Here is a 14,442-nt window from a genome sequence, read left to right on the forward strand (position 1 = left end):
GTTTGTATAAAATCATTAATCTGTGGGGTGGGCTTTGATTGACAGTTATAGGTGGGGAATAGTGGGAAGCAACATAGATGTCTGGGCCACTAAAGTGAGATGTTACCATTTAGTGGCTGAATTCTTATTAGGGGGAAAATTGCCCAGTCACTGTCCAGCCTCATCACACGGGTGTCTAGACAGGAAGACTGTGGTTACTTGTGGTCTAGTAGGGAGTCTAATAACTAACATAAATTAGAAGTAATGCTAAATGTGAATAATATGTTGAGATGTCTGCAATAACTGTAACATGATATAAAAATATCTAATTTCAGAAGCGCAGAAATTCAAAAGCACAGAAAAGGCTAATACTACTGTGGTTTGTTGTCTGCATTCATAATTGAGAAATCCTAAATTTCTGTTGGAAGTTAGTGACAATAAAGATGTCGTTTCTCTACTACCCAAACTCTGGGACCTTTGCTCTTCTTCTTTTCAAACTCCTACTGTTGATTTTTTTTTAAAAAAAAATCTATTTTTTGTTGTTGGAAATATACACAGCAGAACATACACCAATTTAACAGTTTCCACATGTACAATTCAGTGACATTGATTACATTCTTCAAGTTGTGCAGCCATTCTCACCTTCCTTTTCTGAGTTGTTCCTCCCCTATTAACACAAACTCACTGCCCCTTAAGTTTCTCATCTAACTTTCCTAGTTGCCTACAGTTGGTTTTTGACTCAATTTTTGTGCCATTAGCTCATGTCTTGTCTATGTTGTTGTTAGGTGCCCTTGAGCTGGTTCTGACTCATAGCAATCCTATGTACAACAGAATGAAACACCGCCCACTCCTGCACCATCCTCATAATCGTTGTTAGCCTTGAGCTGGTCGTTGTAGCCACTGTGTCAATCCATCTCATTGAGGGTTTTCCACTTTTTTATTGACCCTCTGCTTTACCAAAGTGATGTTCTTCTCCAGGGATTGATGCCTCCTGATAACATGTCCAAAGTATGTGAGACGAAGTCTCGTCATCCTTGCTTCTAAGAAGCATTCTGGCTGTGCTTCGTCCAAGACAGATTGGTTTATTCTTTTGGCAGTCCACAGTATATTCAATATTCTTCATCAGCACCATAATTCAAAGGCATGGATTCTTCTTTGGTTCCCTTATTCATTGTCCAGCTTTCACATGCGTATGAGGCAATTAAAAACGCCATGGTTTGGGTCAGGTGTACCTTACTCTTCAAGGTGACATCTTTGCTATATGACCCTTGTTTTAAATACTAGGAATCCTAAGTCAATTCTATTTACATCTGGATCAGTAGGCTTACGTTGATAAGTTTTAGAAGTTGTTGTTGTTAGGTGCCATTGAGTCAGTTCCAACTCATAGTGACCCCGTGTACAACAGAACAAAATACTGCCCAGTACTGTGCCATCCTCACAATTGTTTTAGCCCATTGTTGCAGCCACTGTGTCAGTCCATCTTGTTCAGGGCCTTCCTCTTTTTCACTGACCTTCTACTTTACCAAGTATGATATCCTTCTCCAGGTCCTGGTCCCTCCTGATAACATGTCCAAAGTATGTGAGACAAAGCCTTGCCATCCTCGCTTCTAAGGAGCATTCTGGCTGTACTTCTTCCACAACAGATTTGTTCATTCTGGCAGTCCATGGTATATTCAGCATTCTTCACCAACATCATAATTCAAATGTATCAGTTCTTCAGTTAGAGGTTCTAAAACTAAAACCAAACATGTTGCTATTGAGCTAGTTCCAACTCATAGCGATCCTATAGGACAGAGTAGAACTGCCCCATAAGGTTTAAAAAAAAAAAAAAAAAAGCAGACCTGTTGCCATTGAGTCAATTCCGACTCATGGTGACCCTACAGAACAGAGTAGAACTACCCTACAGGGTTTCCAAGGAGCGGCTGATGGATTCGAACTGTCGACTTTCTGGTTAGCAGCGGAACACTTAACCACTATACCACAAGGACTGCCCATAAGGTTGAGAAGGCCCTGAATCATCTAAGGATGGTGGTTTGTTTCAAAGGTGTATATCCATAGACATCTGTTAGCTCTTAAAGTATTGATGCTTCGCAGTCCTGAACTTTAGGGCTAGAAACTGGGCAGCCCCTCTTTTACATGGCATTATTTAAAATAGTAAAGGGAAAGGAATCTTTTTTTATATATTTTGCTTGGGGATCTTAAATACAAGTCTATATGTAGATGTGGAAACTTTCATATAAAAATTTAATATAGGCTTTCTTTAGTTGGAAACCCTGGTGCCGTAGTGGTTAAGTGCTACAGCTGTTAACCAAAGGGCTGGCAGTTTGAATCCGCCAGGGGCTCCTTGGAAACTCTATGGGGCAGTTCTACTCTCCTATAGGGTCGCCCTACTCGATGGTGCTGGGTTTGGTTTTTTTTTTTTTGGTTTCTTTAGTTGCTAAAAAAAAAAGGGTCACTTTAATTTCTATCATAAAAGCTGGCTTTATGTCAGTTAAAAAGATCATGAACAAGTGATTGTACAGTGACTGATACAGTAGTTCAGAGAGGGAAGGAAGCACTGTGAGCCGAGGCGCTGGGGAAGGCTCCATGTAGGTGGTGAGACTGGAGCTGGGCCTGGAAAGGTGGAGTTTCAGGAAAACAGAGAAGTGAGGAAAGCAGTCATAACAAGGGAGATGGTATGAATAAACGCGTAGAAGCGGGAATGCAAAAGCTGCATTACATCTTTGCCTTTGAGCTATGTAGGCTGGAGCCCAGCAGTGAGTGAAGTATACTCCTCGTGAAATTGCTTCTTAAAAACTGAAGTATTCTTAGGCTTTCCATAAAGTACACCATACAACTGGTTCACTTCTGTCATTAATCGGTCAAACCCTTGGTTCATTAATGCCTAAAAATGTTGGTTTTTCTTAATATATACCAGCTTCTGGTGCGAATGAAAATTTAAAATCCCAATTTTTGCTTTCGGTTGAATCTTTTCCTTTTAGCACCACCTGGTGGGACTATGTTTATAATGACAATTTATTATCTGCCTTAGGTTTTTTTAGTTGTCCTTAGTGAATTAATAGTTTGCTCCTTCTCTTACCTTTTCACAAGGAGCCCTGATGGCGCAGTGGTTAAGTGCTTGGCTGCGAACAGAAAGGCTGGCGGTTTGAACCCACCCAGCTGCTCTGTGGGTGAAAGACCTGGCGATCTGCTACCAAAAAGATTACAGCCTAGAAAACCTTATGGGGTAGCTCTGCTCTGTTATGTGGGGTTGCTGTGAATTGGAATTGATTTGACAGCACCCAGCAACAACAACTTCCCTTTTCATAGGTTGTGAGTGAAAACATTTCTCTGTCAGGGATTTGGTTTTCTTCATGTAGAAAGAACCTTTTCTCTTTTCTGTTGTGTATCTGTTAATCGTGTTCCTAACTCTTGTCAGGTATTTTTAACTCGTAGCAGTAATCCATTGTTTGCAAGTGCTGTCATGGCCCAGTGGTGCCAGCCTGTAGCTAGTGCCAGATTGGCAAGGATCTGGATAGGCTTAGCATTTCCATCCAGGACTTTGTAGTTTTGGCCACTGATTTTTTCTCCCTCTGACTTAGAAATATAGTAGAAAAGTTAAACCTGGAAGAAATCATAAGAATCATCTTGCGCAATGCGCACATTTTATAGGTGTTTAAGATTAAAAAACAATTGAACCACCAAAACTTCTTCCAAAAAAATTCACTCTGTAAACACCATTTCTCACAAATGGGCACAAAAGTCAATGAGCAAGAACAATAAGCAGCCACATTCTATTTTTAGAAAATAGGAAATGAACTAGGAATGGTGCCCACACTGCTTTCCTCATTAAAAGGCTCTTGGCAACTCACCCCGAGTCTAAATGCTGCCTTACTTCTACGATTGGTAGCCTGGCAGCTTGTGCATTCAAAGTTCACATCTTTTTTTATCTTGGGTTGGAAGAGTGTGACATGACCTCGAGATTTGTGGTATGGCCTTTGTTAATGGGTATGATCAGTGAGTTTGTAAGAGCAATGTGAATCTTGGCTAAATGGGTTTTATTCCATTTAAGGGGTTGATTCGTTTAAGTTCCAGAAGAGTTGAGCTCAAAGTGTTCATTATACAGAATATCGCTGAAGTGTGGTTAGGGAGGCAAAGTGTGAAAAGAGCACAGACACGGAGGTTCAAATCCTAGTTTTCTTCCTTAACCAGCTGTATGACCTTGACTGAGTTACTTCTCTGTGATGCCTTTTCTTCAGTTAATAGTATCAAGAGGATTAAGGGAGGCAATATGTGAAAGCTCTTAGTTAATTCATGGCATATGTTAGGGGCTCAATTTCTGTCATTTTCTGTCCCTTTCTATCTCCCTATCCTAAGGAGCTTGAAGATATTCCTAATCTATGAGTAAATTTTCATTTGTCTAAGATTAAAGTGAGAGTTCCTGAGGACAGGGGCAGAGGATAAAGTCAAAAATTCATTTCTGCCCTATGGATTTATACTGGAAGAAAATGTACCTTGCTCCATTTAGTATAAGCTTTCTTTAAAATAATGTAGTTTTAATTGAGGTACTTGTATTAATTTAGGGTTCCTGGCTCAGAATCTTAGGACGAGTCATCAAATTGACTTAAAAAAGGGCTCGATAAGGTCTGTTGTTATTAGGTGCCATCAAGTTGGCTCCAACTCAGAGCGACCTCGTGTATAATAGAATGAAACGTGGTATAGTCCTGTGCTATCCTCACATTCATTGCTATGTGTGAGCCCATTGTTGCAACCACTGCATCAATCCATCTCATTGAGGATCTTCCTCTTTTTCGCTGACTTCCTGCTTTACCAAGCATGATGCCCTTCTCCATAGCAATCCCTGTTGTCCCTCCTGATAACGTGTCTGAAGTAAGTGAGAGAGGAAGTCTCACCATCTTTGCTTCTAAGGAGCATTCTGATTGTACTTCCTCCAAGACAGATTTGTTCGTTCTTCTGGACATCCATGGTATATTTAGTATTCCTCAACACCGTTAATTCAAATGCATCAATTCCTATAGGTCCTAAAGGGGGCATTAAATTATTGTAAATATTTAATTTGGGCTTTCTTATGATGAGAGTTTGTCATAATGTGGGGGCTTGTGTTGCTGTGATGCTGGAAGCTATGCCACTGGTATTCAGATACCAGCAGGGTCACCCATGGAGGACAGTTTTCAGCTGAACTTCCAGACTAAGACAGACTAGGAAAAAGAACCTGGCAGTCTACTTCTGAACAGAACTAGCCAGTGAAAATATTATGAATAGCAATGGAACATTATCTGATATAGTGCTGGAAGATGAGCCCCCCCCAGGTTGGAAGGCACTCAGAAGACGACTGGAGAAGAGCTGCCTCCTCAAAGTAGAGTCGACCTTAATGACGTGGATGGAGTAAAGGTTTCAGGACCTTCATTTGCTGATGTGGCACGACTCAAAATGAGAAGAAACAGCTAAAAACATCCATTAATAATCAGAACCTGGAATGTTTGAAGTATGAATCTAGGAAAATTGAGAATCGTAAAAAATGAAATAGAACATGTAAACATTGATAATCCTAGGCATTAGTGAGCTCAAATGGACGGGTAGTAGCCATTTTGAATCAGATAATCATATAGTCTGCTATGCCGGGAATGACAACTTGAAGAGGTATTGTGTTGCATTCATCTTCAGAAAGAACATTTCAAGATCTGTCCTGAAGTACAACGCTGTCAGTTATAGGGTAATATCCATACCCCTACAAGGAAGACCATTTAATACAACTCTTAACCACTTTGGCCAAAGATGAAAAAATTGAAGATTTTTATCAGCTTCTGCAGTCTGAAATTGATTGAACATGCAATCAGGATGCTTGATAATTACTGGTGACTGGAATGAGAGAGTTGGAAAAAAGAAGGGATCTGTATCTGGAAAATATGGTCTTGGTGATAGAAACAATGCCGGAGATCGAATGATAGAATTTTGCAAGACCAGTAACTTCTTCATTGCAAATACCTTTCTCACCAACATAAACTATGACTATATGCATGGACCTTGCCAGATAGAATACACAGGAATCAGATCTACTACATCTGTGGAAAGAGACGATGGGAAAGCTCAATATTGTCAGAACAAGGCCAGGGGCCGACTGTGGAACAGACCATCAATTGCTCCTATGCAAGTTCAAGCTGAAACTGCAGAAAGTTAGAGCAAGTCCATGAGAGCCAAAATATGACCTTGAGTATATCCTATCTGAATTTAGAGACCATCTCAAGAATAGATTGACGCATTGAACACTAATGACTGAAGACCAGACGAGTTGTGAATGATACCAAGGACATCATCCAGGAAGAAAGCAAGAGGTCATTGAAAAGACAGGAAAGAAAGAAAAGAGCAATATGGAAGTCAGAGGAGAGTAAAACTTGCCCTCAAATGTCGAGCAGCTAAAACAGAAGGAAGAAATAATGAAGTAAAAGAACTGAACAGAAGATTTTAAAGGGCAGCTCGAGAAGACAAAGTAATGACATGTAAAGAGCTGGAGAGAGAAAACCAAAAGGGAAGACCACGCTCAGCATTTCTCAAGCTGAAAGAACTGAAGAAAAAATTCAAGCCTCAAGTTGCAGTAGTGAAGCTTTCTGTGGGAAAAAAATTAAATGACACAGGAAACATCTAAAGAAGATGGAAGGAATACACAGAGTCACTATACCAAAAAGAATTAGTCGACGTTCAAGCATTTCAAGAGGTGGCATATGATCAGGAACCGATGGTACTGAAGGAAGAAGTCCGAGCTGCTCTGAAGGTGTTGGTGAAAAACAAGGCTCCAGGAGCTGATGGAATATCAGTTGAGATGTTTCAGCAAATGGATGCAGTGCTGACAGTCCTTACTCATCTATGCCTAGAAATATGAAAGATAGCCTCCTGGCCAACTGACTGGAAGAGATCCATATTTATACCTATTCCCAAGACAGGTGATCCAACCGAACGCGGTAATTATGGAAGAATATCATTAATATCACAAGCAAGCAAAATTTTGCTGAAGATCATTCAAAAGTGAATGCAGCAGAATATCGACAAGGAACTGCCAGAAATTCAGGCCGGATTCAGAAGGGGACGTGGAGCCAGGGATGTCATTGGTGATGTCAGATGGATCCCGGCTGAAAGCAGAGAATACCGGAAGGATGTTTACCTGTGTTTTATTGACTATGCAAAGGCATTCAATTGTGTGGCTCATAACAAATTATGGATAACATCATGAAGAATGGGAATTCCAGAACACTTTTAATTGTGCTCATGAGGAACCTGCACATAGATGAAGCAGTTGTTCTGACAGAACAAGAGGATACTGAGTGGTTTGAAGTCAGGAAAGGTGTGCGTCAGGGTTGTATCCTTTCACCATACCTATTCAATCTGTGTGCGAGCAAATAATCTCAAAAGCTGGACTATATAAGGAAAAATGGGGCATCAGGATTGGAGGAGGACTTGCTAACAACCTGTATTATGCAGATGACACAACCTTGCTTGCTGAAACTAAGGAGGACTTGAAGACTAATTGAGGAGGACTAATGAAGATTGAAGACCACAGCCTTCAGTATAGATTACACCTCAACATAAAACAAAAATCCTCAAAACTGGACTAATAAGCAACATCATGATAAAGGGAGAAAAGGTTGAAGTTGGTAAGGATTTTATTTTACTTGGATCCACAATCAGTGCCCATGGAAGCAGCAGTCAAATCAAAAGATGCGTTGCTTGGGCAAATCTGCTGCAAAGGACCTCTTTAAAGTGTTGAAAAGCAAAGATGTCACCCTGAGGATGAAGGTACACCTGACCCAAGCCATGGTATTTTCAATTGCATCGTATGTATGTGAAAGCTGGACAATGACTAAGGAAGACAGAAGAAGAATTGACGCCTTTGAATTGTGGTGGTGTTGAAGAATATTGAATATACCATGGACTGCCAGAAGAACGAGCAAATCGGTCTTGGAAGAAGTACAACCAGAATGCTCCTTAGAGGCAAGGATGGCGAGACTGCGTCTTACATACTTTGGACTTGTTGTCAGGAGGAATCAGTCCCTGGAGAAGAAAATCATGCTTGACAAAGTACAGGGTCAGCGGAAAAGAGGAAGACCCTCAAGGAGATGGATTGACACAGTGGCTGCAACAGTGGGCTTAAGCATAACGATGATTGTAAGGATGACGCAGGACTGGGCAGTGTTTCATTCTGTTGTGCATAGAGTCGCTATGAGTTGAAACCGACTCGATGGCACCTAACAGCAACAGCAACATGATGTGAGGGACCAAAACATAACTCAGATTGTCCTAAATAATAAAGGAAATTTATTAACTCTTATCTTTAAGCAGGAAACCTTGGTGGCGTAGTGGTTAAGTGTGATGGCTGCTAACCAAAGGGTCGGCAGTTCGGATCTGACAGGCGCTCCTTGGAAACTCTATGGGGCAGTTCTACTCTGTCCTATAGGGCCACTATGAGTCAGAATCGACTTGATGGCACTGGGTTTGGGGTTTTTTTTGGGTGTATTTAAGCAAGGCTTGACTCTGCAACTCCGAGTTTGTCACCCACCATCTCGTTTCTGATCATTGGTCAGTCAGGCTCCCACTGACTTCCTCTTTTACCAACAGCCCCAGGCTCTCCACTCAAGGTCACAAGAGGGCTGTGGCAGTTCCAAACCTGTTATTCTCATGCTGCATCATCCAGGCGGAAAAGAGGCCATCTGCTGTAGTTACCACAGAGGAGAAAGAAAGCATCACTGTCTCAGAGGTCTCATGATGTCACTTCACATTTATTGGCTCCAGGCAGGTTATGTGCCCACCCTTGAACCAATCACTATGACTGGGCAATGGAAAGCCCTGGTTGGCTGAAGCCAATCAGGGCCCATCCCTGAAGCAGGGATGGAGTTCATCTTAGACAAACCACATGGCTAAGAATGGAAGATGAGTGGTTTCCTACAGGACATTTGCGGTTCTTGTTCTTGTTGCAGAAGGAGAGGGAAAGCAGAAAACCATAGTGATCTGCTTCAGCAGTTAGTTCAGATTTTCAGCTGTAAATTAATGAAGCTTTTTGTTATGGTTGTAGGGATCATCCATGTATCATGTGGACTGGAGGCTGCAGGAGAATTCCAGTTTTGGTATTCCATGCTGAGGCTATTCTGACAAAGGACAATAATATTCGAGTAATTGGAGGTAGGTATGACCTTCACCCAGGAGAGCAGGACTGGACGTGGCCCTTACAGCCTTGTCTTGCAGAATCTGATATCACATATAGATAGGAAAAGGGCCATGATGGTGAGAAAAATACATTACTTTATTACACTTGAAAGAATTTATTATAATTTCTCAAATTGTCTTCTCCATGTGTTCTCTTTTTTTAAAAAAATTATGTGTACATGAGTTTATTTTTTTTTATATAATTTTTATTGTACCTTAGGTGAAAGTTTACAAATCAAGTCAGTCTCTCACACAAAAACTTACATACACCTTGTTACATACTCCCAATTACTCTCCCCCTAACGAGACAGCCCGCTCTATCCCTCCACTCTCTCTTTTCGTGTCCATTTCGCCAGCTTCTAACCCCCTCTACCCTCTCATCTCCCCTCCAGGCAGAAGATACCAACATAGTCTCAAGTGTCCACCTGACCCAAGAAGCTCACTCCTCACCAGCACCCCTCTCCAACCCATTGTCTAGTCCAATCCATGTCTGAAGAGTTGGCTTTGGGAATGGTTCCTGTCCTGGGCCAACAGAAGGTCTGGGGGTCATGACCACCAGGTTCCTTCTAGTCTTAGTCAGACCATTAAGTCTGGTCTTTTTACGAGAATTTGGGTTCTGTACCCCCTGCTCTCCTGCTCCCTCAGGGGTTCTGTATTGTGTTCCCTGTCGGGACAGTCATCGGTTGTAGCCGGGCACCATCTAGTTCTTCTGGTCTCAGGATGATGTAGTCTCTGGTTCATGTGGCCCTTTCTGTCTCTTAAGCTTGTAATTATCTTGTGTCCTTGCTGTTCTTCATTCTCCTTTGATCCAGGTGGATTGAGACCAATTGATGCATCTTAGATGGCTGCTTGCTAGCGTTTAAGACCCCAGATGCCACTCTTCAAAGTGTGATGCAGAATGTTTTCTTAATAGATTTTATTATGCCAATTGACTTAGATGTCCCCTGAAACCATAGTCCCCAAACCCCCACCCCTGCTACACTGGCCTTTGAAGCATTCAGTTTATTCAGGAAACTTCTTTGCTTTTGGTTTAGTCCAATTGTGCTGAGCTCCCCTGTGTTGTGTGTTGTGTTTCCCTTTACCTAAAGTAGTTTTTATCTACTATCTAATTAGTGGAAACCTTGGTGGCGTAGTGGTTAAGTGCTACGGCTGCTAACCAAAGGGTCGGCAGTTTGAATCTGCCAGGTGCTCCTTGAAAACTCTATGGGGCAGTTCTACACCGTCCTATAGGGTTACTATGAGTCGAAATCGACTCGAGAGCACTGGGTGTGTGTGGTGTATCTAATTAGTGAATACCCGTCTCCCACTCTTCCTCCCTCCCCGCTCTCGTAACCACAAACGAATGTTTTCTTCTCAGTTTAAACTGTTTCTCAAGTTCTTATAATAGTGGTCTTATACAATATTTGTCCTTTTGCAACTGACTAATTTCACTCAGCATAATACCTTCCAGGTTCCTCCATGTTATGAAATGTTTCACAGATTCCTCACTGTTCTTTACCGATGCATAGTATTCCATTGTGCGAATATACCATGATTTATTTATCCATTCATCCGTTGATGGACACCTTGGTTGCTTCCATGTTTTTGCTATTGTAAACAGTACTGCAGTAAACATGGGTGTGCATACATCTGTTCATGTAAAGGCTCTTATTTCTCTAGGATATATTCCGAGGAGTGGGATTGCTGGATCGTATGGTAGTTCTATTTCTAGCTTTTTAAGGAAGTGCCAAATCGATTTCCAAAGTGGTTGTACCGTTTGACATTCCCACCAGCAGTGTATAAGTGTTCCAGTCTCTCCACAGCCTCTCCAACATTTCTTATTTTGTGTTTTTTGGATTAATGCCAGCCTTGTTGGAGTGAGATGAAATCTCATTGTAGTTTTAATCAGCATTTCTCTAATAGCTAATGATCTTGAACATTTCATTTATCTGTTAGCTACTTGAATGTCTTCTTTAGTGAAGTGTCTACTCATATCTTTTGCCCATTTTTTAATTGGGTTATTTGTCTTTTTGTAGATGAGTTTTTGCAGTATCATGTAGATTTTAGAGATCAGGCGCTGATCGGAAATGTCATAGCTAAAAACTTTTCCCCAGCCTGTAGGTAGTCTTTTTACTCTTTTGGTAAAGTCTTTGGATGAGCATAGGTGTTTGATTTTTATGAGCTCCCAGTTATCTAGTTTTTCTTCTGCATTCTTAATAATATTTTGTATACTGTTTATGCCATGTGTTAGGGCTCCTAACGTTGTCCTTATTTTTTCTTCCATGATCTTTATCGTTTTAAATTTTATATTTAGGTCTTTGATCCATTTTGAGTTAGTTTTTGTGCATGGAGTGAGGTATGGGTCTTGTTTCATTTTTTTGCAGATGGATATCCAGGTATGCCAGCACTATTTGTTAAAAAGGCTGTCTTTTCCCCATTTAACTGTTTTGGGGCCTTTGCAAATATCAGCTGCTCATATGTGGATGGATTTATGTCTGGATTCCCAATTCTGTTCCATTGGTCTATGTATCTGTTGTTGTACCAGTACCAGGCTGTTTTGACTACTGTGGCGGTATAATAGGTTCTAAAATCAGGTAGAGTGAGGCCTCCCACTTTGTTTCTTTTTTTCACTAATGCCTTATTTATCGGGGGCCTCTTTCCCTTCCATATGAAGTTGGTGATTTGTTTCTCCATCTCATTAAAGAATGTCTTTGGGATTTGGATCAGAATTGCATTAAATGTATAGATCACTTTTGGTAGAATAGACATTTTTATAATGTTAAGTCTTCCTATCCATATATTTTTCCACTTATCAGTCTCTTTTGACTTCTTGCAGAAGTGTACTATAGTTTTCTTTGTGTAAGTCTTTTACATCTCTGGTAAGATTTATTCCTAAGTATTTTATTTTCTTGGTGGCTACTGTAGATGGCATTGATTTGATGATTTCCTTTTCGATGTTCTTTTTGTTGGTATAGAGGAATCTAACTGATTTTTGTATGTTTATCTTGTATTCGGATACTCTGCTGACCTCTTCTGTTAGTTTCAGTAGTTTTCTTGAGGATTCCTTAGGGTTTTCTGTGTATAAGATCATGTCATCTGCCAATCTGGATGTGCTTTATTTCTTTAGCCTAATTGCTCTGTCTAGGACCTCCAACACAATGTTGAATAAGAGCGGTGATAAAGGGCATCCTTGTCTGGTTCCCAGTCTCAATGGGAATGCTTTCAGGCTCTCTCCATTTAGGGTGATGTTGGCTGTTGGCTTTGTATAAATGCCCTCCATTATGTTGAGGACTTTTCCTTCTATTCCTATTTTGCTGAAGGTTTTTATCATGAATGGGTGTTGAACTTTGTCAAATGCCTTTTCTGCATCAATTGATAAAAATCATGTGATCCTTGTCTTCTGTTTTATTTATGTGGTGGATTACATTAATTGTTTTCCTAATGTTGAACCATCCCTGCATACCTGGTATGAATCCCACTTGGTCATGGTGAATTATTTTTTTGATATGTTGTTGAATTCTATTGGCTAGAATTTTGTTGAGGATTTTTGCATCTACGTTCCTGAGGGATATAGATCTATAATTTTCTTTTCTTGTGGTGTTTTTACCTGGTTTTGGTATCAGGGATATGCTGGCTTCACAGAATGAGTTTGGTAGTATTCTGTCCTTTTCTATGCTCTGAAATACCTTTAGCAGTAGTGGTGTTAACTCTTCTCTGAAAGTTTGGTAGAACTCTGCAGTGAAGCCCTTCGGATCAGGGCTTTTTTTTTTGTTGGGAGTTTTTTGATTACCTTTTCAATCTCTTCTTTTGTTATGGGTCTATTTAGTTGTTCTACGTCTCTTTGTGTTAGTTTAGGTAGGTAGTGTGTTTCTAGGAATTCATCCATTTCCTCTAGGTTTTCAAATTTTTTAGAGTATAATATCTCATAGTAATCTGATATGCTTCTTTTAATTTCAGTTGGGTCTGTTGTAATATCGCCCCTCTCATTTCTTATTTGGGTTATTTGCTTCCTCTCCTATATTTCTTTTGTCAGTTTGGCCAGTGGTTTATCAGTTTCGTTGTTTTTTTCAAAAAACTAGCCTTTGGTCTTGTTAATTCTTTGAATTGTTTTTCTGTTTTCTATTTCATTTAGTTCAGCTCTAATTTTTATTATTTGTTTTCTTCTGGTGCCTGTGGGTTTCTTTTGTTGCTCTCTATTTGTTCAAGTTGTAGGGATAATTCTTTGATTTTGGCCCTTTCATCTTTTTGTATGTGTGCATGTATTGATATAAATTGGCCTCTGAATAACGCTTTTGCTGTGTCCTAAAGGTTCTGATAGGAAGTGTTTTCATTCCCATTGGATTCTCTGAATTTCTTTATTCCATCCTTAATCTGTTCTATAATCCAGTCTTTTTTGAGCAGGGTGTTGTTCAGTTTCCAGGTTTTTGATTTCTTTTCCCGTTATTGATTTCCACTTTTATGGCCTTATGGTCAGAGAAGATGCTTTGTAATATTTCAGTGTTTTGGATTCTGCTAAGGCTTGCTTTATGACCTAATATGTGGTCTATTCTAGAGAATGTTCCATGTGCACTAGAAAAGAAAGTGTACTTGGTTGCTCTTGGGTGGAGTGTTCTGTATATGTCTATGAGGTCAAGTTGGTTGATTGTGGCATTTAGATCTTCCGTGTCTTTATTGAGCTTCTTTCTGGATGTCCTGTCCTTCACCGAAAAGTGGTGTGTTGAAGCCTTCTACTGTTATTGTGGAGCTGCCTATTTCACTTTTCAGTGCTGATCGAGTTTGTTTTATGTATCTTGCAGCCCTGTCATTGGGTACATATTTAATATGGTTGTATCTTCTTGATGTATTATCCCTTTAATCATTATATAGTATCCTTCCTTATCCTTTCTGATGGATTTAACTTTAAAGTCTATTTTGTCAGAAATTAATATTGCCACTTCTGCTCTTTTTTCGATTTTTGTTTGCTTGATATATTTTTTTCCATCCTTTGAGTTTTAGTTTGTTTGTGTCTCTAAGTCTAAGGTGTGTCTCTTGTAGGCAGCATATAGACGGATCTTGTTTTTTAATCCATTCTGCCACTCTCTGTCTCTTTATTGGTGCATTTAGTCCATTTACATTCAGGGTAATCATGGATAGGTATGCATTTAGTGCTATCATTTTGATGTCTTTTTTTGTGTGTTGTTGACAGTTTCCTTTTCCCACTTAATTTTTTGTGCTGTGTAGATTTTTTTTATGTATTGTCCTTTCCTCATATTTGCTGTTGTTGATTTTGTTTCTGCTGAGTCTCTATTTTTT

At 40.1% G+C, this 14,442-nt stretch overlaps 1 protein-coding gene across 17 annotated transcripts in view; it reads left to right on the forward strand.

Moving 5' to 3' along the window:
- Positions 1–14,442, forward strand: part of TTLL5 (tubulin tyrosine ligase like 5) — a 333,448-nt gene that overhangs the window by 3,711 nt on the left and 315,295 nt on the right. For 15 of the 17 annotated variants that reach the window (XM_010588760.3, XM_010588761.3, XM_064292769.1 and 12 more), the window contains exon 3: positions 9,041–9,147. The exons of 1 other annotated variant lie outside the window; for it this stretch is intronic. In XM_010588760.3, the coding sequence (XP_010587062.1) occupies positions 9,041–9,147 (107 nt within the window). Of the gene's footprint in view, positions 1–9,038; positions 9,148–9,563; positions 9,709–14,442 lie in introns of those variants that run through there. One more of the 17 variants, XM_064292771.1, reaches the window with a different exon arrangement.

Source organism: Loxodonta africana, chromosome 10 (genome assembly GCF_030014295.1).
Source record: "Loxodonta africana isolate mLoxAfr1 chromosome 10, mLoxAfr1.hap2, whole genome shotgun sequence".
In the NCBI taxonomy this organism is placed as follows: domain Eukaryota; kingdom Metazoa; phylum Chordata; class Mammalia; order Proboscidea; family Elephantidae; genus Loxodonta; species Loxodonta africana.